This window comes from Mytilus edulis, chromosome 2, assembly GCF_963676685.1.
Source record: "Mytilus edulis chromosome 2, xbMytEdul2.2, whole genome shotgun sequence".
In the NCBI taxonomy this organism is placed as follows: domain Eukaryota; kingdom Metazoa; phylum Mollusca; class Bivalvia; order Mytilida; family Mytilidae; genus Mytilus; species Mytilus edulis.
Genome location: NC_092345.1, coordinates 88,044,807 through 88,072,092, shown reverse-complemented (window position 1 = coordinate 88,072,092; position 27,286 = coordinate 88,044,807). Strand labels below are relative to the sequence as shown.

General features: G+C 32.1%; 1 protein-coding gene across 1 annotated transcript in view; it reads left to right on the top strand.

Annotated features, from left to right (window-relative positions):
• LOC139513298 (chitin synthase chs-2-like) overlaps positions 1–27,286 on the top strand; it is a 51,420-nt gene that overhangs the window by 1,501 nt on the left and 22,633 nt on the right. Inside the window, exons 2-8 of the mRNA XM_071301663.1 lie at positions 4,431–4,633; positions 10,420–10,645; positions 11,235–11,388; positions 15,875–16,082; positions 23,312–23,512; positions 24,136–24,533; positions 25,353–25,517. Coding sequence (XP_071157764.1) covers positions 4,431–4,633; positions 10,420–10,645; positions 11,235–11,388; positions 15,875–16,082; positions 23,312–23,512; positions 24,136–24,533; positions 25,353–25,517 — 1,555 coding nt within the window. The remainder of the gene's footprint in view (positions 1–4,430; positions 4,634–10,419; positions 10,646–11,234; positions 11,389–15,874; positions 16,083–23,311; positions 23,513–24,135; positions 24,534–25,352; positions 25,518–27,286) is intronic.

Here is a 27,286-nt window from a genome sequence, read left to right as displayed (position 1 = left end):
AATTGTTAAAATGTAAACTTTTAGTTATTTATTGGACAGTAGAATGCTTCTGCTAAATAAATATGGGCTGTTTTTGACAATACAATGCACATATATCGGGTACTAGCACCATTTAGTCATGCTTAATTACTGAAATATTCACAATTCTAGCATTTTAGTTAAATTTTAGAAGGTTTTCGTGTAAAACGAAAGTGGCCGCATTCGTGTTCATCCTTAATATTGAAATGTAAGTTGTATTTTATGATAATACATAACATATATAAAGGTTGAGGATGAACACGGATGCGGCCACTTTCATTTTTGACAAAAACCATCTTAAAAGTGACATTTTTCAGCATATTTGGTAGATTTTTCATATTTGAGCTTGAATCGGATCGTTTTTAATGACATAATCAGTTAAAATTTTTCACATAAACTAATTGATTCAAAAGAAATAGACATTTAAGTGTTTAAAAAGTGGACAAAATCTTTCGTCAGATGAACCTGAAATTTGAGGCCAAAATCGGTCCTTACCGGACCTACTCCTTTACAAACTTTTAGGATAATTTAACAATAAGATTTTAATAAGCTTTGGATTTTCAAATAATTTGGTATCAAGCATGACCGAAGAGATAATTATTGTCGAAATTGTAGCTGGTGCAGAAAAAAATGGTTCCGTTAGAATAGTACAAAAATAAGAATTTTACACCAGAAACAAAATGACATAAAAAATGAAACAATTGGTGTAAAACAATAAAAAAGAGAAAACTAACGACCTTGTTTATTTAAAATACTTTAAAAGAATTGGTTAGTTTATTGTTCAGTTAAAGATAAATAGTGAAGCTATAAAAGGTACCAGGATTATAATTTAGTACGCCAGACGCGCGTTTCGTCTACATAAGAAGCATCATTGACGCTCATATCAAAATATTTATAAAGTCAAACAAGTACAAATTTGAAGAGCATTGATGATCCATAATTTCAAAAAAATGTGCCAAATACGGCTAAGGTAATCTATGCCTGGGATAAGAAAATCCTTAGGTTTTCGAAAATTTCAAGGTTTTGTAAACAGGAAATTCATAAAAATGACCACATTATTGATATTCATGTCAACACCGAAGTGTTGACTACTGGGCTGGTGATACTCTCGGGGACGAAACGTCCACCAGCAGTGGCATCGACCCAGTGGTGTAAATATTTATCAAAGGTACCAGGATTAAAATTTAGTACACCAGACGCGTTTCGTCTACATAAGACTCATCAATGACGCTCATATCAAATATTTATAAAGCCAAACAAGTACAAAGTTGAATCCAAAGATAATATTTTTGTAAACCTATGAAATGTTTACAATTTCGTCCTTCTTCACATGCTACACAAGGCATGCCGCATGCCTTTAAAATGAAATAACATCTCGAGTCGTTTAACCTGTTTTTAGATCCGCCGCTTTCGACGCCAAACTTTAAAAGCAGATACTTTGACATTAAAGATCAAACAAAAGAATACTTTTGGTTGAAAAATTCGGATGTTTGTATACATATTGGAATTCAATGATCTCTAAATCCATAGAGGAATAGGCGTCCGTTATGACCTTTTAAGCCATCCGTGACCTATTACCAATTTAAAATGTCGTCATTATATATCACATCATAAATTGCAGTATATGATACGAAATAGAAGAATCAAATAGACTACGGTCTTGCCAACTGCATGATCTGAAATACCTATCAACAGTGTTCGAAAATTTCATTTATTTTGGTTTCGGGTTTTAACTTGATGAACACTAAAATGAAAATATTACATGGCATGACTACAGTACAAATAAATGCAAGAACATTACGGACAGAGAAATACACAAATAACATTACAATAGGACATTTCGACATTATTATTGTTATCAAAGGTACAAGGCTTACAATTTAATACACCATACGTGCGTTTCGTCTAAACAAGACTCTACTTTACATCCAACAAGTGAACAAGACAAATCCCTACCCAATGTTTGCTAGAACATATACAACAGACCCTTTCCTGATTAGATAACTAGAGGAGGAGATACCAATTAGATATAAACAATTCATTAGTCAAGAGAAACTGACAAAGCCATGGAAAAAAACGAAAGGTGACGCAAAGATGAACAAGTAAACAATATGCTACACAGAAATATTCAGACTGATCAATACAAACATAACCAAATACTTGGAGTGATCTAAGATGCTCCGACAATTGTAACATACTGATGGTCATCTTCGACACAGATATTCCATAATGATCAGGAAACTCATAATGGCATCCAAAAATCTTACAAAGGAATGACTTCAATTTTATCACTTCGAATTTTCGGTTTAATGGTCTTCTTGTAAGTAGTAACTATCCAAAAAGAAATGACGAAAGGAAACGCAGTCCTGAAATGTTGTATCAACTGGAAGATATATACCTTATATAAAGGTAATGCTTGTATGTTGCTAAATTGAAATGGAAAGTACACCAGCTGAAATCATATTATTCCTTGTAAATCAACCACAAACGTTAACATGAAGCAGGACAGACGGACGAACGAAAACATTGTCATTTTCTAAATGTTAGTCCAGATATGAGGCAGACCTAACTGTATCTACTGTAGCCTGTATTTCAAGTTCGATTGGATGAATGCATGCAGTAATCACTTTAATTTGAATTATATGGTGAGAGGACATCATCTATAGAACCTTAAATTATGTTGAAGGATAACCGTAGTTTTTTTTTTATTACTGCTGTATGAAGTCTGTCTCATATGAATAATGGAGCAAGTTGGCAAGAAGAGGTTGATTCTAATATGCAATCCGATTGTTTTTTTGTAAAACAAAATATGGCATTCAAACATAACCAATATGTTTTAATCAAAAATTAAAATAAAAAGAATACCAAACACAGAGGAAAATTCAAAACGAAAAGTCTATAATCAAATCAAAAGATCAAACCACATCAAACGAATGGATAGTAACTGTCATATTCCTGACTTGGTACAGGCATTGTTTTATGTAGAACATGGTGGAATGAACATACTTGTATGAAAGTCTAACAAAATTCAAAGCAAGCTTATGAATGATGTCAGTAAATTTTTAAGACTAGCCAACAATATAATCAACGCATACTTAAGACAACAACACATGTAGTATAACCTCCAATTGATAGTATTTGAAATTTGAAAAAGGGCAATTATTTTTGCTACTGTGTTGGATATGGCTTTATTCATTTTCAAAACAACATTCCTGTCTTTGTTTACCGTGTTTCATATTCAATAAAAGATTACGACCCACCCTCCAAAAAAATAAAAAAATAATTCAACATTAGGTTGTTCCTATCATTTAGCATGTTTCTCTATTGTCATAAAAAATCATAATATCTAATAAAATTAATAGATTTAGCTAACAAAGTCCTTATATTTCAATAAGATAACTTTAATTGTTAATGGAAAATTGTTTTAATGTTAATTAGGCTTAAATTAAAAATTGTTTGCTTTCCCCTCTCTGTGATTAAAGTAAGATAACTCTGGTCAATTTTCCTAACATTCAATCATTATAGGAAGATGATATAGTTCTGTTTTCATTTATAGTCTTTTTCAGAAAAGTTCTAATTGTTTTGGGTAGGTCCCAATTACAATTTTACACTCTAGCAATCGGCATCAGTTAGAAGCTTCTGGAATAAAATGGTGGCTATGGTATACTGTTTTGTGTTTGTGTTAGGCGTTATTATACTTCTTTCATGTATTTGTCTTAAGGGGTCGAGTAAAGAAGATAAGTTACATCAGCTTTCTGCTTCATTTGAGTTCTGGCATAATGGTATACACCATACCGATCTTAGAAACAAATGCCTTTACGAGTAAAATGACGAATGTTGTTGGACAGTTTTTGATGCATATTACAACTTGAAACAGTGTATTCTTGACAGCACAATTAATGTTTTTCACCGACATATTGTACCTCAAATTAAAAGTAGGAAAAAAGTGGGTTTTTATTTTAATAATTTCCAGGATATGGCTTTAATAGAGAGCAATTTCATGAATACTGGGAAGACGCTTTTTCTGTGACATAGTCACTTGTTTCAGAATATTTCCCCCATATACCTTAATGGTAAATTAAGGTATAACAAAGGAAAGTTTTATTCTGTAACGAGTGCCTGTGATCTGTGATTTAAAGCAGTTTGTCTCATCGCTCAAAGAAAGTTAGTGATGATGAAGGCAGATTTGACCTTGCTTATTTTTTACGTATAAACACGGTATGAAAACTGACAGATAACAATTTTTTTTTTTAAACATTTCAAAACAAATAAAAGAAATTATAGATATCGTCAGGTAAATATGCTATATCATTCATTAAGAGATATTCCATATGTTTCCCAAAATCATTTATCTTGGTTTGTTTTAGAAGAAAATCAAAAATAAATTGAACATGTGTGTCTTCTTTTAACAGATTAGACAGACATCATCTCGATGTGGATGCATTTCTGGAAAAAATTCAAGAGGAAGCTGGTAACCAGATAAATATTAGTAATGAAACAAATATACCACTGCAATCAATGAAGACTGTATATTTGCCGGATAACAGAAAGTATGAAATTTATAGTATCAAAGATGAGGATTTAACTGACTTAAGTGGGAAATACGACCTTGAAGGTAATGCTGATATACTATGTCGAGCTTTTAAACCCGATCAAATCACAAATTTCTTATCCGGTAACCTGCTTAAATTGAAATAGTTTTAAAAAAATATTTTAACATTGTGATAATTAGTCATTCCGAAATCATAATTTGTTTAAAACAAACAAAAAATCCTAAAGCAATCTTCGTCCTCTATCTCTGAATTATCCACATCAGATGAAGTCGGATTGATTACTGATACCAATAATAATAATTCAATAAATTAGCAGGCAATACTTTTTTTTCAAATATCAACAAGAATGTATCAATTGTATACGGATTCCCCACACACACTATCATTTTCTATGTTCAGTGGACTGTGAAATGGGGGTAAAAAAAAATGGCATTTAAATTAGAAAGATCATATTATAGGGAACCTTTGTACTAAGTTTCAAGTTTATTGAACTTCAACTTCATCAAAAACCACCTTGACCAAAAACCTGAATGAGGACAGACGGACGAACGGACGGACGAAAGGACGCACAAACCAGAAAACATAATGCCCCTTTACTATCATAGGTGGGGAATAAAAATGATAAAGATCAAACGCTATCATCACCCTTTCCTTATTTCCCTCTCTTTTCCATATTTTCGATTTTTTAACTCGATGTTTTGACTCAATCATATCAGCATTATTGTCATTATTTCAATTCACGCCTGTGAAGTAATGATACCTTTAATATCGAGTGTTAGATATAGATAAATTATTCCAAGATATTTATTTATTAACTGTCTCGAATGTATATGTGTTTTGTCTATGTTAGATGTCTTTCGGTCAATAATGTACTGTTTGAATTACATGATAGTTTTCAATTTATGTATACTCTTTTATATCTAAACACTCGATATTAAAGGTATCATTACTTTTGAGGCGTGAATTTAAGTATTGACAATAATGCTGATATGATTGAGTCAAAAAATCGAGTTAAAATAATCAAAAATAGATAAAAGAGAGGGAAATAAGGAAAGTGCGATGATAACTTTTGGTCTCTTTCTGACACCGATGTGTGAACAAAAAAAAAAAGACATACTAGGTGAAAACTGGGGTACTGTAGTCAACATTGTGTGTTTTAATCTTAATCACTATAAAAAAAAAATAAATATGTAAGCACAAAGGCATATAGACAAAGCACCATATTAGCAAACAATATAAGATAAGAATACAAAATTTACAGAGCCAATTAAAATGGATATCTCCAAATACAAACTAATAGTAATATAAATAAAGAAACATCACTTAAAGGGCAGTAATTTTCCTATATGAGAAAAAACAAACCCGGGTTACAAACTAAAACTGAGGGAAACGCATCAAATATAAGAGAACTAGGACACAACAGAAACACAACATTGATATGTAAATAAACTCATCATAGATACAAGGACTAAATTTAGTATATACGCCAGACGCGTGTTTCGTCTACAAAAGTCTCATCAGTAACGCTCGAATCCAAAAAAGTTAAAAAGGCCAAATAAAGAACGAAGTTGAAGAGCATTGAGGACCAAAATTCCTAAAAGTGTTGCCAAATACAGCTAAGGTAATCTATGCCTGAGGTAGAACAGCCTTAGTATTTCAAAAAATTCAAAAATTTGTAAACAGTAAATTTATAAATATAACCATATCAATGACAATTCATGTCAGCACAAAAAAGTGCTGACTACTGGGCTTGTGATACCCTCGGGGAAATAAATATCCACCAGCAGTGGCATCGACCCAGTGGTTGTAAATAAACTCTTCATAGATACCAGGACTAAATTTAGTATATACGCCAGACGCGCGTTTCGTCTACAAAAGACTCATCAGTGACGCTCGAATCCAAAAAAGTAAAAAAGGCCAAATAAAGTACGAAGTTGGAGAGCATTGAGAACCAAAATTCCTAAAAGTTTTGCCAAATACAGCTAAGGTAATCTATGTCTGAGGTAGAACAGCCTTAGTATTTCAAAAAATTCAAAAATTTGTAAACAGTAAATTTATAAATATAACCATATCAATGACAATTCATGTCAGCACAAACAAGTGCTGACTACTGGGCTTGTGATACACTCGGGGAAATAAATCTCCATCAGCAGTGGCATCGACCCAGTGGTTGTAAATAAACTCATCATAGATACCATAATGCACAGAGAAACGAACCATAACATAACAATGGCCATTTCCCTGACTTGGTACAGGGCATTTTAAAATTTAAAAGGGTGGATTGAACCTGGTTTTGTGGAAGGACAAACCTCCCGCTTTAATTGCGATGTTAATTATAACATTAAACTGGCAACATTACATATGACAGGACTACAATACAAATATATTGGAGAACATATAGGTAAGAGAAACAAATGAATAATCAATTAAACAATGACCCATAAATACGTTCAGATACGGACAGGATACGTTTTAAAGGTAAATTGGGGTCTAAATAAAAAACCATAGAAAGTTTGAGTAATTTGTTAAAATGTTATTTATATGATGCTATATTAAATATATATATATATGTAATAAAAAGTATGTATCGCCGTGATTTTTTTTTCACGCTACAGATTTTGTATAGATTATGCAGGGAAAATCTAATTCTAAAACTACACCAACAATTTTTAAAAGAAGATAGTCTTACAATATGATTTTAGATAAGAAAAATAATGGGGTCACCGGATTCGTTTTCTTGCTACATACAAAATTCACATCACATTATATTTCAAAGGGTGCATTATCTGAATTATCTCTTCTATTGTGACAAAGTTGAAAAAAAATAATAAATATATATTTTTTTCCTTCTTTTTTTTTTTGTAAAATGCAGTTTTTCTTAACATACGTCTTACACGTGAATAACATACTCTAGAAATTTGCACGTCACATTAAAGATCTAGACCGATTGTTATCTGCTAAGTCATGACAACATCCAAGATGGAGGAAGACACCCTAGCCATCTTAATAAATGTCCCACTTTTATTATAGTAATGTATCATTCTAAATATGCTTTGTAACCTAAGAGCAATAAAAACAGATTTGTAGTTGAAACTTTCTATTCATAGTTGAAAACAAAGATTTCACTCAATAATGTCTATATCATCAAGTTTTGCTTCTTCGAAACAAAGAATATCAAATTTATACATTAAACTTTGAAATTCAGGCTAAAATAATCTTTGCTTGTCACCTATTTGAGGGTAAACTTTTGATATCCGAGTTCTTGTTCACTCTGTAACGAGTTGAATCAAATTGCTTTAATTGTCACTGTCCTCTAAGCTTGTTGGTCCTTCGTAATATAACTATTTTCTGTTATTAGAGGTTTAAGTGAGATCAACTTGTCTGTTATGTCTTTATTTTAGGGGCTCCTTTTGATTGAAATTTCGGTTGTTTAGCAATTTTGACTATATTTGAAAGAAGAGACTTAATTTCTTTTCCATTGTTTTTTTCGAGCTTCCTTACAATAAGGTCACAACGGCTTTCTTTGATTGATTTCTTTGGGAAATTGTTATGGAACACCGAATTTAGTTCCTGTAAGATTTTCGTACTATTTCTCTGTCTTTAAATTTTGAATCTGCATGCAATTCAGGTTTGATTCAAATGTTGTTCTGCCTTGATTTTTTCTCTCCGCCAGCTGTCCGATTTGGTGAGTTCTGTGGAAATCAATCACTATTTCCGTTTTCATTTGTTAGTTAACATTGGTGTTTCAAACAACTGTTAGTTTATAAAGTCCAAACCGTTGCTACTTCTTTTGAATCTGTATTTTTCCAAATGTTTGCGTACTTCTTTCAAATTCGTCCATTTTTTCATCAAACGAGTTCATAATGGATAGTTTCGTCATTTGTCAATTTTGATGTTTGTGTCGTGTCCCATATAAATGATATTAAATTTTGAATGCATAACTGGTTTAATATTTGGAATAGATTAGGGGCTAAAAGGATAATAGCCGGTTGGTGAAGTGAAGTTCGTGCTATCATTTCAGGTTTTGAATTCTCCTCTTCTGAACTTTCTTGCCATCCTTTATACGATTCATGTAGTTACCACACTATTTTGCTAATACACCACTCAATGTTTTCATAGTGAAACTCAACTTCTAGTTATTTACGTTGTTTCGGGAAAATAACATGCCTGGAAAACCTTAAACTGTTCTTCATTTATATAATTTCCATTTGATTTGACAAGTTGGATTACTTCAGGGGTGAAAATGGGTTGCCTTATGTCTAATTATAAAAGAGACATTGACAAAGTCATCAACTGAAGGCACTAAGAGGTATAAGAAGTTTGATACTATCAGTAATTTTTCCCAGAGTTATTTTCATAAACCAACAATTTTATTTTTTCTTATAATAATTATTTATAACGGTTTACTTGAACTCAGGTAAGAATAAATAAGTTGTGAGTTTGCATATAAATACCAAACAGATAATTTTTATAAAGCAATCGAACTTTACAAATGTTTATCGTACGTTATGTTGCATTTGTAATTAGAGACTTAAAGATTTTAGAAATGACTCTCTTACGAATTATCTACCTTTAACTAGAAAAAAAATCTCTAAGGGGAATTAGCTGTTAAATTCGCTCGTTAATTATCGTTTACGAATCCACTACTTCTTATCAATTCTCTTCTACGTAAACCAAATTGTTCATTGATATTTTTACCTGAAGATTGTTATGTAAAAACATGAGAGTACTTGTGAAATAAAACTATTCATACTGGAAATGTTGGATTTATTAGTAATCTATGTATATTTCTATACACAAGAACATTTATTATAGTGATCTTTATATATATGCTTGTTTATATAGGTTTGAACGTTGTTTTCAATTTAGACTTGTTTAAATCTAATTAAATTAAATAGCCTTCCAAATTCTTTTCGATCCCTAACATCACTGAAGAGTCATTTATTGTCGAAATCCGGATATGATGTAAAAACATTAGCACCCCATGTTGTGGTTTACCATCTTTGCCGCAAGTTTATTGTTTTCTACTCGGTATTAAGTTAATATAGAGATCCATTTTGTAATCATATGATTGGACGTTGTTTTCAATTTAGACTTGTTTACATTTATTTCGTTTGGGCTTGTATTTTATATTTTCTCTGGTTTATTTAATCCGTACATCCTATTTTGACTCTTTAAAATTGAAGAGTCTATCCTAAATTTGATTAAATTAAATGGCCTTCCAAATACTTTTCGATCCACAATATCACAAAATAGACATTTATTGTCAAAATCCGGATAGGGTGTACAAAATTTAGCACCTCATGTTGTGGTTTACCATGTTTGCCGCAAGTTTATTGTTTCCTACTTGGTATTAAGTTAATATAGAGATCCATTTTGTTACACCTTGTGATCAATTTATTTGGCAATCGCCAATGGCAGTCAGCAGAGTTTAAGAACATAGTTGTTCTACCTGCTAGCCAAATGCGTTTTGTTAAAATATATTTTTTTTCACTCTTTTGGTCTTTTGGAAAATGTTGTTTGTGCTGTATTTAGACCCTTCTACAACGAAATTTGTTACATGCACACGTATAAAAATTGCTGTTTTTATCCAACGCAATCATAGGTTTGAACGTTGTTTTCAATTTAGACTTGTTTATATATATATATATATCTATATATAGAAAACAATAAGCCTGCAGCAAAGATGATAAACCACAACATGAGGCGTGAATTTTTTACATCATATCCGGATTTGTTGTCGTTTTTGTATATATATATATATATATATATATATATAAAAGAATTCACTAGCAGCCAATTTCATTCCAAAGTTATAAGTAAAACTAATGTTGATCTATAATTACAGTTCATATTTTTTTTGACGACGCATTTGAGAAGAAAGATGACAAGAAAACAGCGAAAAAACAAAAACGTGAAAATAATGACAAAGGGACCAAAAGACCAATAATCCCTAACCGGGTGGCTGAGGAATCCATTTATACTAGAGAAGAATCGCCCCTATCTTCAAAAGGTTTGCCAGACGTTAACAATTACGTGAAAACATTTTTAAAGTCAATAGAGGAGGCTCAAATGTAAGTTTAAGCTACATTTAAATACGCAGGAAAACAAAATAATGGCAAATTTTTTTCATTCCTAGTGTCGTTAAGTGATTGATGGTAAAAGCACAGTACAGAAAAGGATCATTACTTTATAATCTTGCCAGATCCTGACATATGTTTTTGACTTATCATTTATTACAATATAATGAACACATTAAATTCAAGATAAATGCTGATCTTTAACAAAGAAAATTCAAAAGTTTAAAGCATTCCTGGCGGACAAACTAATAACGCATATAGAAATTTCCATTTTTACTCTGCTGGTATCTGAATATCCTGGTAAAAGTACAAGTCACTCAATAAAATTAAGATATAATCCTCGAAAATATGATTCAGCAAGCAAATCCATCGGCTTTTTTTGTCCTTTTTTTAGTCCAATAACATTATGGATCCGGCTTTTTCTGGTTGTTCTGAAAAAATAATAAAACAGCATAAATTGTTATTAATTAGCGCGAAACGAGATATGGGTCCGAATGATGCATTAATCAAATCTATTTCCTCAAATTGGTATATCTTATAAATGAATTAAACCGTAATATTGGCATCTTTTATTTTTTGTTAGGAAATTGTATGATATTAAAAGAACTATTGATAAACCCAGAACTCTAGTAACACCGTATGGAGGACGAATTGAATGTACACTACCACTTGACACAAAGCTTGTTATACATCTTAAAGACAAAACAAAGATTCGAGCAAGGAAAAGATGGAGCCAGGTATAATTATATTTAACTTTGGGGATCATAATCTTATACATTTATATCTTTTTAACTTAAAATTCAAAATAATAAAGAATTAATTCACATGATCAGTTTAATAACCACACCCAAAATGTGGCTTAAGACATTAAGACAAATTGAACGATTGTGTACTAAAATTGTGTACTTTATAAAATAAAATATATAAGTACGTTAACATCCCAATCATGTAGTTTAGAGATAGCTAAGCAATAACGACTTACTTTTTCATATAATTTATGCCGACTTTGTGATGAAGACTGTAAATCTATTGTAAGAGACTGGGAATGTTTGCTAAAAGCAAACTCGAGTTAGTGTGCTTTCCTTATTGTTGAAGGCCCTACGGTGACTATTGTTGCTAATTTCTGTGTGATTTTGGTCGCTCGAAAGAGTTTTCTCATTGGCAACCATACCACATCTTCCTTTCATAATTAAAGTAAGACATCTATCCCCGTTAATTTTTAACGTTCCACAAAAAATTTCGAGATAGTAAAAAAGTAAAATGAATTAGAAAATGGACTGTACCTTGACCTATAATGGTTTACTTATTGTGTGATAGACACATGTTTAGTGTTGAATAGGTTTATTTTGGGCCACTAGATGTTTTTTGGTTATTTGTCTCGTCTGGTTAATGTCTCAGTGATTTATACCAAATATCTCTTTCTATTCAAATTTAAACACTGCTAATTATGCGTTGATATTACAAAGATAAACCTGTTCCCATTTAATATCGAACCTCTTAAAATTTGTCTGCTTTTATTCTGTTCGAAATTTTATTTTTATCATGAGGATCGGTTTTGGAAATAATAACACGCGTACTCTCGATTTGCTCTTATTTTCTGAGACTTAGAACATGCCAATAATATATAATTTAAAAAAAAACTGTAGGCACATGTTAATGTTTTTCAACACATTGATGGGAATGTGATTTTCTAACAAGTCGGATTCACTGAATGTAATACAATGTACAAGTAAGTGATACAAATTAACGGTTAAATAGCTTTACAAGAGGAATACTCTGCAGTATGAAGGAAGCATATCTAATTCAGTATCATTTATAAACTGGCTTTGAAAAAAATAACATATGCGTAGCCACATTACATTGATCGTAAGCCCCAGTCACACTGTCACGTTTCGGCAGTTAGGTTTTAGTACGTTTACAAATGCTACGTTTCATGTATTTTTTTGACAATTTTTAACGGTCCGTACGTTTTACTAGGTTTATGGCACGTTTTGGTAGGTTCTTCTACGTGTTGTTACGTTTTGTTAGGTTTTTCGATAAAGACACGGGACACGTTCAACTAGGTTTTCATACGTTTCACTACGTATTGCAAGGGTTCAGTATGTTTCTAATTCGGTTCACTACGGTTGTAGTACGTTTTAGCACGTTTTCCTCCGGTTTTGAACGTTTATTCTACGCAGTATCACGTGTGACTACGCTGTGACAATTGAACTATGATACGGCGTCATTAATTAATAAAATTTAGAAAAGACAGAAATGCAGAGAGGGGACAAAGTAACTATAGAATATCAATAGACTGCATTAGAGGTACACTTTATTAAAATTAATGCATCTGTCTGTTCCTATTTTAGGGTCTAAAAAGTTTGATTTTTTTGTATTACAAAAGTAAGATTTTTTTTTGTTTTGGAGTTTTTCAGATAACATTTTTGTTGAGTGGATACACGAATCATGATTTTTTTTTTCAATTTATCGAACATATTGAATTGATAAATTCAAAATTTTAATACATTAGTATGTTGACGTATGTGTGCCATTGTTTTTTTTTAAAGATCAGTAAACTGGTATTAATATATTTAAAAAAAAAGTTTAATAATATGTATCATAACATTTTTTGATACATTTTAAGTTCAATAAATAAAAGTAAAAATCCTATACCTATCATTCATATATACCATGATGAAACAGTTAAAAAAAAACGTTATTGAACCATTCTTTCTTGCCTTGGAACTTTTCCTGCAGGTGTCGAATAATAGTGTTTAAGATAAAGTCTTTGTTGTTTGACTGCCTTGCTAGAATAGTTCCGATCTTGCACATCATCAATGTCCTTTGGATTTGTCTCGTCTCACCAAGCTCCAGGTAAAAGATGGTGGCTCTCGTAACCCTTCGACATCTCACTTGTACTACAAGATTGAATATCGTGTTGTGTGTAATGAAGTCAGTGGTTGGATTAAATAACTTTATTATATAATTACAAAGTCAAGGAAGATTCTAAAGTTCACATGTTCGAATGTTCACCAACTGTCTTTAAAGTTGAATTGTTCGAATGTTCAATATCTCACACGGACACGTGATCGTATAGTGGTATAACTGTTCAGTCCTGATGGATTTCATTTCGGATATTAAGTGCACGAGTTCCAGCCTACCCACGAGGGGGAGACCTTAATTGGCGGAATCTCCTGTCGGAATCTATATATCTGAACAAATCTCTTGTACCAATCTATCTGCCGTTCGAGTCCAAAGCTGGATCTTAATATAGGTAAAAAGAGTCATCAATCAGCTTTCAACAATGGCCATAAATATCAACAGTTTATAAAGTAGTCTAGCTAGTACATGTAAATAGTACATGTACTAGGTTGGTCAGTTGAGAATGTTATTAACATCTTCACAATGTTATATAACGTCAGCAGAATACATGTACGATAAATATCCAGCTGCAGAGTATACGTTCGATAATATTCGTGCACATTGCTATTACGTGTCTATAAGATAAATGTTGTTTCAGTTACTTTATATTTGAATACACCTTGATAATTTTGGTATGTAACACAATGTGTTACATTGTGCAGCTACCTAAATAAATACATAAGTGAATGATAACTGTCTTCTGAAGCGAGATGTCGAAGGGTTATTGCTTCTTTAAGACCAACTGGTAATGACTGTCGGTACCACGTAGCTTTCTTTTGTAGCCTTGGTGTTAATCTATTAACATTACAATTTCCTGAAACTTGGTTGAATTAGCTCTCAAAAAGTTTATGTAAGAATCAGTGTCTTCATATCTCAATTCGTCAAACAGCTACATGCATAAACACCAAATTGAGATCTTCTACCTATCCAATACTTTACCCACTTAGTGCGCACTCTGCGATTCGTTTGTCTATGTCCACACCTAATTAACAACATTCTTAATTGCAAATGGGTGTGTGTAACAATAATCCATCATTTGTGAATTCCATCCATTGTCTGTCCGTCTTGCTCTTAGACTGACAAAATATTTTAGCAAATGGCGGGAAACATGGATACATGTTGTTTGATTATACGTAGAAGAAGACACGTAATAATGCCTAGAATAACGTATAGAAAGCTAGCAATGCGTACCAAGGAGCGTAATATACCGTACAAAAACCTAGTGAAACGTGGCAGATACGTACTAAAACGTAATAACACCGAGTGATTAGAATGAAATACGTCTTTTTAGTACGTATCAGGTACGTTTTTTTTATACGTATTTCTACGTTCCTTCTACGTTTTAGTGCGCTTTTCTACGTTCCGACTACGTTTTTATTTTTAGTCACGTTTGTATTGTGCAGACCAATACAAACGGGACCTATCACGTATCAATCCACGCATAGCTGCGTATATAGCCGTTTTAAGTACGGATCGATACGTATATTGCCGTTTCGCTACATTTTCAAAACGTAACAAAACGGGATAGCCGAAACATGATAGTGTGACTGGGGCTTAAACATACATGTGTGTGATGTAGAGTCGTTGACCATTTACACTGGATGAAATGTATCTGTAGAGTTTTTGTGTATTGCATCGTGAAAGAATGCAGGTTTACGTCGTTCTCCTCAAATTCAAAATTGTGGGATTTTATTTAAATTATTTCATTTTGTCAATTTTCAAACTTACATTTTGAAGAGAAGACGCATACGTAGTCTCATAACATAAGTTTTATTGACACTCTGCTAGTAAAAGGATAGAAATAATGGACAGAGGCTCACTTAAAACCTTTGGAAAATACATCTTATTTTTTGAAACATTATATTGTTATTTTTATAGAAAATCGATATCAGCTTATTTAAACAAAGATAATACTTTTTTTTAATTTAAACTACTTACCGCAAAAACTGAAGTAAATAGATTTATAATTCATCAATATTTCCTCCTGATTGTCTCTATTCAAAAATCACATTTCATTTTTGTTTTCAAAGCTCATGTTTTTGAATATAATGTGTTGAATCATATTTTCATAGAACATCGGAACTCCTTCAGTTGCAAAGAAGTTAAAAGAAAATAACAAACAGACGATCGTATATAATAACATGCATAGAAAAATTTCTGTTATTAGAAACACAACTTGCATGAACCAGATCGACAGTTTATAAAAAAAAAAACTCCAGCAAACAACACCTAATAGCAAAATCTACAACAATAAAAAAAAAAACTCCCCAAAAATGTGTTTTTCTGTATTCTGTATAATATATTGCCATATTGTTTAAGGTCATGTACATGTATTACCTACTTGGTCATTTGTCGGAACTAAACCCAAATTTAGAAAGCTGCAAGGAAAAGGCAGATAACACATTCATATTAGCTTTAGATGGAGATGTTGATTTCAACCCACAGTCAGTCAAACACTTACTTAATAGAATGTTAAAAGATCCAAACGTTGGAGCTGCGTGTGGTAGAATTCATCCAATCGGATCAGGTAAATTAGTAAGGCAAAAATTAAAATTGAAGTTTGACTCGTGCTTCCAAAGAAAAATGACAGATGATATAATAACGTTTGCTTGAAACTCTTTTCTGTTTTTCTTCATACATTATTATGTTATGATAGTTGGTTTAATTCATATTTTGAACCGATCAAGCTTGTAAACAGTTCTTGGTTGATCAACTTACTTTGTCGTTATCGTACGTTACGGGTACATTTCAACTGAACATTATTACTGTGGTTGTTAATGCATACCAATGCTTGCAGTAACCAGATAATAGAATAGTACGAACAAAGAGAGTTTGACGTTGGCATGTGTCTAATCTATGTTAAACTATCTAACACACGAATATATCCAGCCACATTTGTTTAACAGTTAGGACGAACTTAATATTATTTCCATTAAAATTAACACAATTGATAAATATCATTATGGAACTGATAAATATCATTATGGAACTGATAGTAAAAAAGATGATTAAAATAAGGAAGCCACTATCACGGTAGGTAAAGTGTACAGCTAGGATCGAGGTTTTTCGAGTGATTCGGTCCATTTTGTTCGAGTGTAGTTCTGGCTTTTTCGAGTGATAACACATGCGATAAGTTCAATTAACTGCTAATTCGTAATTATAATAGTTTTTTTTACATTACTACCCCTCTTATATTGAATACTTTACATGTTTCGATCAACAAGAAGCACAATTTCCTTGTATTTGAACCAAAAATTCGGTGTTTGTTATTGTCCGGGTTTTTTCGAGAGCAACTATGAAATCGTCCGTGTTTTTAGACAAATGGTCCGGTTTTTTTTTACAGAAAATTTGAATAAGAAAAAAGGTATTCTAGACTTTAAAAATGACTTTTCTAGATTATACCTGTAATTTAATGAATGAAAATATTAGTTATTCTCAATAAATCATAAAAAACATACTAAGTAATACTACATTGATCAAAACTAACCTTTTTGAATTTAATGCACGTTTTCTGTTCGGAAATCGTTCTTGCACAACTTTCCAGTATTAAATTAGAAATTATTAGATCCTTTATAAAAGGTATTTAGAACAAAGTGCAGGAGAATCATAATTTTTTTAACTTCATTTCATGGTACTTTTGTTAGTTTAAACATAATTATTAATAGTTGATTGGGAAACAAGTCATTGCAACTTTCAACTTTGGTACTTTTGTTGTCAAATTAAATAAATATTTCGTGGTGAACCATGGAGTTTTTATACGGGACGTATTATGGTACCCCGTTGTCCATTCGTCCATCGTCAGCATGTCGGACAAAAACTCAAAAACGCTGTACCAATTTACATGAAACTTCGGTGAATTGTTTATTGAGGTATATCATCCCTTTCGAATTTTTAGAAATTATTGGTTTTACGTTTCTAAGTTATGGGATTTTACTAAACATTATAGAGTTTCTCAAGAGCCTGTGTCACTCACCTTAGTCTATTGGCTGCAGTGCATGTCAAACAAAGGGCGCTCTTCAACATTAAAGACAAGAATAGAATTCATGGCAACATTATCTGTTTTGGTGATGGTGACGTAACGTGTCTGGGGTCCGTACCCGAGTTGATTCTCGAGATCTGAGACTTGTATATATATATTCTTTTTGTTTATAATTCCTGTCTAATTCTCTCTGCTCATTAAAGCTCCTCCAGTTCAATTACTTTTCAGCCCAACTGGCTTACTGACTCTATATATCTCAATTATATAGCAACTGACTCAATATATATATATTACTGACCCAATTATATAGCAAGATCTACCTGCTCACTAGCTCTGTAGCTCTTAGCTCAACAGACTCACTAGCGCTGTAGCTCAACTGGCTCACAATACTTATAGAATAGATAGCTCCTCCGGCTCGCAATATTGTCGCTCTTTCCGCTATAAATTAACCAACGAAGCTCTCTTAGCTCTCTAGCTCTTCCGTTTCTCTCGATGTAGCTCACTTATAGCTTAAGGTAATACTTCTGATAAGTTTCAGTTATTGGAAAGACTTGAGCAGTGAATCCAATGTTTGGAACAATAAGCAGGTATTTATCTTATCACTTATATGTGTGATCTGATCGTAATACCGACCCTGACTGATGATGATATGTAGATGTTTCACGTCCGGCTATCCTGTCTGGATATTGCGGACTGGAATAACCTATTTTACAGACCGGTGTCTGTTTGTCTTTTGGCCTTCATTTTACTCCGACTGCGTTGGTGTTGCTGGTACGGAGTATCAGGTCGTGCTGCTAGCATGGCTGTTTGTATTGCCTCTTTGGAATCTGCGTTGATGACGGGCGATGTGTGTGGTGGTGTGCGCAGTAGATCTGGGTGGTCGATGTCAAACCCTTCATCGAAGTCGATCCTACTGCGCTTGCCTCTGTCATTTGTGGAGGTGTATAATACCAGTCGATGGCAGGCCTTTTTGGGGTTGTAGGGACTGGTGACAATATCCCTATTGATTATAACCCCAACTGGTTCCCCTTTGTACTTAGTTGGTGTAAGTACATGTCAAACTACGATGTCTCTTGCCTCGGTTTGCGTGATGGTTGTTTGTTGGATTTGGGTAGCAGGTATAAGGCTGTTTTGTTTGTCATCCACTGGTCGTAACGTTTGGCGTCCCTTCTCCTGTTGGATGGTGGTTTACTCTTTTTCAGGGCCGGCTTGGGTTTACTGGAGGATGCCTCTTGTTCCTTAGCTTTGGTCTACGTCAACTGTACTGTCACCTGGTCAGTACTTGCCGAGAAATTATAGGTGTCGTAACGAGTGATAATATAAATCGCTTTTTATCAACTCGAGTTATTGAATCTCAATATGATAATAAACGAGCCTTTGGCGAGTTTATTATTACTATTTGAATTAAATAACGAGAGTTGATTTCAAGTCGTATCCCATTCTCACAAGTTATTAAACCTAGTTGTCTTAATACGGCCAACACTCTCATTGCGTTAAACTAAAAATTCAGAGAATCGTTGCATTTTGCACACGAAATGTGCATCGTCGTAACCTTTGAAGGTCTAATGAGCTAACGAATAGCCAGTGAAAATGCCGTAATATCGTCTTCTGATGATGTATAAGGTGTCAGACCACCAATTAAAATTCCCTATCCTATCTGTTCTACCAAATTTTGCAATTTTCACAGCTTTCTAAATATCTTACCCTAAGTTTAACTTCATAGCAACCGGGTATATCCTGATATGTATCATCTTTCTACATGCCAATACCATTAAAGCCTGCAAAGAAAAGAAAAAAAACCTGACCTTCGAATAGAGGTTCTCCAAAGACAACCCCTGGTTTTCTCGAAATCTTTAATTAGTATACCGTGGAGCGCAATAATCCAAAAATTTTAGTTCTAACTCATAGACAAGTAAATTTTGGCTGAAAATGGTCTAAATATATTTTTCTTTCACCAAAAGTTTGAGTTTTTGAAAATTTGTTGGTTAGTTTAAGTAAACAAGGACATCGACCGCACTATTTTGTGTCAGAGTAGGGCTACTTTTACGTTCTGCATTGGAGGGAGTAATTGATGGTCTGACACAAGCAGATCAGATTAACGCAGATTTTCGTATTTTCATATCACACTCTGTGTAGTGATGATACGATGAATTTCTATCCATGCAAGAAATAGATAATAAGACACAACCATGCATAAGAGAAATGAACTTTGAAAACGTGATAGGTGTATCATGTGACAATGGCCCAGCTGTTTATTAAAAAACGGAATACGAAACCTCAGTACTGGACAGCAAAGAAGAATCAGAAAATTCTATGTAATAAAACACATTCTACTAATGGAGGCCTGACCCCCCGCCTAAACAAAACAAAAACGAATGAAAAATAAAAAAAGCCAAACACAGACACAATTAATCCGCTCGGTTTTTATTCCAATTGACAAAAACATTTGAATTAGATTTTATACATAATAAACAATGAAATGAATAGCTCATTAGGAATACAAATATCTGTATGTACGTCTCAATCCAAATTATTTATGCGTACATTGTATTGTAGTCCGAGATTACTCTGACGCCCAACGGCTAATTTGGCAGACAAGCTGGGGCCGTGGGACGTCAAAGCTCGTCCTATATAAAAAAAATGCATGTTTGCCCGTCCAAAATAGATGCGCTGCTTCGTCGCTTTTGGTGTCGACTAACGGCCTTGAAATTAAATAAATCGGGTATCAGTTTGTTTATTTTTCATTAATCTCTTCATTTATGTAAGTTTCAAAGTTTCATCTACCTGCCACCCTTTTGTCACATTTAGACAGTTTTAACAGTGACCCATCGATTAGTATAGAAAGTCCCTGAATGAACGAATGTTTATATAACATGTAAGTGTTAGAACACCATTATCAAATTGACGAATGCATTGGTTCATGCCTGGAAAAGTACTTGGTTTGAAAATTTGTTTATTATTTTTAATCGTAAATACAATGACAAGTAGCATTTTAACCTCTCGAGAAAAAAATGGACACACTCGAAAAAGCCCGAACTGCTCTCGAAAAAAACCGAACATAAATAAATGAATTTAGTCTCAAATTGTCGTTTTCAATGCAAAAACAAGAACTTCCATGTATGTGTGAGCCAAAATTTGTTCCTGTGAAAAAAGTTCCAGTGGAACTAATTTCACAGGAAATATGTTCTGGGAGAACTTTTTTCACAGACAATTTTAATATAATTTGTTCCATCTCTATGAAATAAGTTCTACACTTTACTTAGTGAAATAAGTTCTGGGTTGGTGAAATTTGTTCCTTACCTAGTGAAATAAGTTTCATGTTTGTGAGATTTGTTCCTTACCTGGTGAAATAAGTTCTGGATTTGTGAAATTTGTTCCTCACCTGGTGAAATAAGTTCCTTGTCTGTGAAATATGTTCCACTGGTTAAACAAGTTTTCTTATATACTGAGCACTTGTCATCAGTGAGTTTAAAGTGATTATAAAAAAACATGTATTATATTGATAATGTAATAAATAAAAAGTGTAAACATCCAATTGGATCATGTGGAGCAAAGCAAAAGTTTAATAACATGCTCAATTAATAATACTAAAAATGGCACTTATGAGCCAGGAAAGAGTAGAATAAGAAATAATAATAAAAGTCATTCCGAAAAAAAAGTATTATAGTTAAAGATGAACATTTGTACTTTTTTGAAAAGGACAAAGTGACTGGTCAATTATATTAAAAGACATAAAGAAACAAAAGACACACTCTTTTAAAACTGTGCAATGACCATAGCTAAGTACATGTATGATTAGAACACCCATGACAGATCATCAGGAAACAAGGAGGTCGAATATCATATAAACGATAAAACATAGATACATTATCATCGCTTTTATTTCTTATCTTCATCCTACAGTCATGCCTTCAATTGCAAATGTACCCCATGCAAGCACAGAACTTATTTTCTGTGAAATAGGTAAAGCAGAAAATTTTCATTGATTTCTATAAAATACCTTCGTTTAAAACTAGTATCACAAGAACTTATTTCACTATTTTTTAAATTTTAATATTGGAACAAAACTCATGGTGCTGTGATTTTTGTTCTGGAACTTTATTCACACTTGGTTAAAAAATTAGTTCCGGAACAAATTTTATAGTGCTGGAACATATTTTCTGTGACATAAGTTCCGATGGAACATATTTCCTATGAAATTTGTTCCGGTGGAACAAATGTCACGCCGGAACAAATTTTTTGTTACATATGCATATCCTTCAACATTATGAGTGTAATGTTTATAGAAATGGCTTTATTCTGTATTTTGGAATTAATGCATTTAAAGGCTTATTTTAACTTTTTTAATGAAAAATAATGTCGGTTTTGTAATATATTTCTATATCAAGTACTATCATACATAATATAACTTTGTATACTAAACACAAGCGTCTATATAACGTTTTGTTAGAGATGAAGTCTGTTTGTTTACATTTTTGTTCATATTCACTCGAGAAAAAAGTGATCACACTCGAAAAAGCCAGATCAAATCACTCGAAAAACCACGATCCTAACCGGACAATATACCAACCGTGATTATATAAATTTTGATAAGGAGATATTGCTATTTTCATACCTATATAATTACATTACATGTATGTTTCACTATAATACTTTATTCTGATTGGCTAACTGTACATCACGTGTTATTCCTTAAGCAGTTGTATCACACAATAAAACTTTTCATTCATGATGACACGAGGTCCCACAATAAAGTGCACAGGTAAATGAAATAAAAACTTGATAAAAGGCGTGTTTTCATGATCCTATAGGTAAAAATGTAATTATAAGTATTGAATGCTTTTTTTGTAACTTTATAGGGTTGTAAAAGCGTTGACCGTGCGCACATTTTTAGTACTTCGGTCAACGCTTTTACACCCCAATAAATTTACAAAAAAGAGCATTCAATTCTTAAATATAAAGTATTTGTCAATTGAAAAATTTAAATCATCAAGTTATCTGTTAAAGAACAGGTTTCAGAGTTGCGAATCTATGTTTCTAGGGAAAATTCACTCGGATCGTTTAAAAAAATCGTTTGAGATATTGTGAAAGAGGCGTTAGAAAAATACGTCCACAAATCAGAATTTTGAGCAGATATATAAAATTTTGACCATGTTTTACACAAAATGTAGCACATGAAGGTGTATTTCTTTATTACACATTTGATTTAATCGGGCAAAAATAGCCTATATGCAAATTGTCAGCAAAATTTCAATATGGGAACAAAACTGTATCGTATGCCCTTAAGAGGCATAAAAAGCCATTTGCCAATGTAATAAAAAGAATAAAACTAATTAAGAATAACTAATCGAAGAATTCAAATAGAGAAAAATATTCAACTCGTGACCGAACAACACTGCTACGCGCATTCGTGAATTAATGTGTTGTTCGGTCACTCGTTGAATATTTTTCTCTATTTGCATTCTTCGATTAGTTGTTCTATAAGTATTTTGAAATTCTTCAGATGTGTCCACAAGTCACCATATGTGTACCGTAAGGTTCACCCCACAACTTTGACAAACATTTTCCCTCGATAGTATTTTATATTTAAAAAAAATTATTATTATACAACAGAAAAAAAAACTGGTGTTTTCCTAAGATAATCGTTTAATACGTTATAATTAAAACTGAACAGTGTATGCTTATTTTATAATCCAAAAATGTGAGAGACAGAGTGCCAACTTTTACATACTCTGATGTGTTATCGAATTTCTTTAGAAAAACAATCAATTTTTAAGGTGTTATGGTATGGTACCAAAAATTTGAATATGCCATAAGTCATTGGTTACAAAAAGCAACAGAACACGTCACTGGTTGTGTACTTTGTAGTCCTGGATGTTTCAGTATGTTTAGAGCATCTGCTCTAATGGACAGAAATGTCATGAAAACGTATACGACCGAAGCAACCCAGGCAAGACATCATGTACAATATGATCAAGGTAATAAGATATAAACTATAAAGTTAATCCTCAGTTTTTTTTCGAAATTATAATATCGTTGTATAAACACTACAGCTTTCTAAATTTTGATACATGTATACCTTTTAATTAATAAGTTTTTCCCTTGTTTTCACATTTTCTGATGGTATAATTTGATTTACCATAAGATACTGAAAAAGATATGCAATCTATCTTTCTTTTTAATTTTTGTTGAACTAAATCTAACAAGTTTTTATATTTGTTTTTCCTATTGACGATATTTTAATCATACCCCCACTCGCAGAGGTGAGTGGTATTAGTGGATGAAATAGTGCATTCGCCTTGTCCGTCTGTATAAAATTTTCCTAGCATTTTACTTAGCTTTGGTATGATTGCAGGATTTGATTTTAGGTCTGGGACTTAATAAGGATAAACTGTACCGTTTAACTGATTTTCAGATCTACAGTAAAGTAACTTTTTGTTTCTTTACAATAATTATAATTTTTATACTGAACACACTTTGAATGTTTCGCCAATGTATAGATAACATGTTCTTTTTATGACATCGCTTGCAACTCCTTTTTTCTTTCGTTTCTTACAATATTAGTACTTTTGAAACCATCAGTATTCTTATTTTGATAAAGGTGAAGATCGGTGGTTATGTACACTTTTGTTGAAACAAGGCTATAGAGTGGACTATAGTGCAGAAGCAGATGCTTTTACTTATGCGCCCGAGAATTTTGATGATTTTTGGAAACAACGACGGCGTTGGACACCTTCAACAATGGCAAATGTGTTAGACATTTTGACAGATAGCAATGAATTGAGAAAGAAAAACCCTAATATCTCCCGACTTTACATTGTGTATCAAGTATGTTTGTTCGTATCATCGATTCTTACGCCAGGAACAATTTTTCTTTTGATTGTTGGAGCCCTTCTTATTGGGTTTACCAGTATAACGCCGATTTTAGCACTTCTGTTGAATTTAATACCAGTCAGTTTGTTTTTGCTAATATGCATATTTGGCAAAGAAAGTCAACAGGTATATATTTTAGTATACATATATATTAAAAATGACTGAATAAATAGTCAACGATTAATTTTACATGGCGATGGATCATGTAATCTACAAAATATAATATATAGCAAGTCAAAAAGGGTACAAAATCACCATTAAATTAGTTTTTAGATGTATGAAGCATTAAAGTTCAGGTCGTTTCAATTTACGATTTTTTTTAAATAGTTGTATTTGTTTAATTTTATTTTACTTACGTTATTAGTACTTTAATGTAGAATAAACGTTCTATTTTAATTCTTGCATTTACAGATATTTCTCATATCACACTGATACGAAAAAAGGCGTTTATTTGATTGACTTATCCAGTATCATGAAACGATATTGGGACATTTGCATTGGGTTTTTGTTAGGTCATTGATGACTCTGAAAGATAAAAAAAAACAATGTACATTTCTTTAAATTCCTCCATGTGGTTTATTCAATAAGATACAAGAATCACATTTTTCATCTGCAAATCGTATCTTTTTTCAAATCTTATAACATTCTGAAGCGAGATAAAAAAAAGAAAAAGAAAAAAGAAAAGAGATTAATGAGTCGTGGAATTCTCTATTTAACACAAAGAGAATGTCTACTATTCGTGTATGTCAACGAAATACTAAGTGTACCAAGAAACCTTAGATGACCAAAACGAACATAACCAGCAACCAGACTAACAGTTCTTTCTCGACAAGTAGCAGCCATCGTGTTGCTCGGTACAACTAAAAATTCCAAAGATAAGTCTCATATGGTTATGACATAATGCATGCCTAATTATCAGCTTTTGTTTCTTTTCTCCTTTATTAGCTACAATTTGGATCTATTTTGTCAGCTATTTACACAGTAATCATGCTGATTGTCTTAATGGGTTTGTTAAAAATAGCTGTTGAGGAAAGGTTCTGTTCAACAACCACAATTATACTTTGTTTTGTGGCAAGTGTATTTGTTATAGCTGCAGCATGTCACCCAAAGGTAAATTGCAATATTCCTGATTAAATTGTACATAAAATTTGATTTTATCATGGTTACCTACCTTTCAACCGAAGAGTTCAGTGTTGTATTCAGAAACATCTATACCGAACAGTTAATGTAACTCGTAAAATGTCGTTCAAATTTAGAGTCTTTTTTTTGGTTATGTTAGAAGAGAAACAAATGTAAAAAACCCTTTTGGAAAGAGGTTTTTAAAGCATGGACAGAAATGCAAAATAAACTTATACCTAAAAATGAAGAAGAATTTTTATCAGACTCACTTTGGAAGAATGGAAAAATTAAAATATGTAACAGATCTGTTTTCTATAAAGACTGGGCTGATAACGGTATTTGGTTGATTAATGATCTGGTTGATAATGTAAATTAATGTCCTTTGAGCAATGAAAAAATATTTATGAAATTAAATCTAACTTTCTAGTTTATAATGGAGCTATATCAGCAATAAATTCATATCAAAATTCTCTTAAACATAATATCTTTATAGAAAATCTTTATAAAGTTCATGGACCAATTCTACCAAATAATATAAGAACATTTTTTTTTGTCAAATACAGGGTCAAAAGATATGTATAATGTTAACTTAGAAAAAAGTAGTACAAAAAAAGTTGTGAAGATAAATAGTCTCTATAAGATTAAACAAACACTTCGCTTGGAAAAAAGTGCATAATATGTCTTTTTACACCACAAAAAGCTCTAAACTTCTTTGGTTCCAATACAGAATAGTACACAGAATCATAGGCACAAATGAAATGTAATTAAAATTAAGATAAAACAATCAGCTGTAGTGAAGGTATTGAAGATATTGAGCACATATTTAGGACATGCCATAAAATTTCAGATTTATGGATTGAACTTGGTGATTGGATTTATAACCAAACACAAATATTTATTCCATTTGATATAGATATTATTTTATTTCGAAATTTAGGTAACAAAGGAAATAATATGATAAAAAAACTTATTAATACTCCTCACAAAATTCTATAATTACAGAACAAAACTCTATGAAAATAAGGTAAATTTTACAGGACTTAAAATTAAATACTAACTCAAAGAATGTCTTGCGCTAGAAATGAATATGTTTTTTTTTTAAACAAAACCTTTTCATATGGCCAATATCTGCTGGGACCCCTGGCTTCCAATTTTAAAAGAATAATTTTTATTATACAAAAATCGGTACATTGTATACCTGAATTACTTTCATTTAAATTTCTTTACCTTATCCACATCACCACCTATGTTATGATTTGGTACTGTTACATTTTGGTTTATATGTATGCTGGATGTTTTGTCTATGTTTATAACTACTTTTATGTTCCTCTACGCAAATATTTGAATAAATAAATCCTGCAAGCTGTATTATGAATGCTGTAAGTAAAATATATTTATTATTTTTTTTTATTTTTGCTTTTTCCAAAATTTCAAATTTCTGTGATTTTTATTTATTTATTCTTTTTTTCTAATCTGTTCAGATTTATGGATCATTCTATATGGATTATGTATTAGTTGGATATACTATAATTTATAAATGTATATATTACAGTTAAATAAACTAGCAAGTACTAACCAAATTCATTATTATCTACTAACGGTTAACGAGGCCGGGATGAGGTACCGGTATTTGATATATCCACTAACAAATGTCAAAAACTATTCAATAAAGTATGATTTACATGTAAAAACAAAAAAAAACAACAAAAAAAACAAACTAGAAATGACGTAATCAAAATTATATCAACGCCATGCGACCG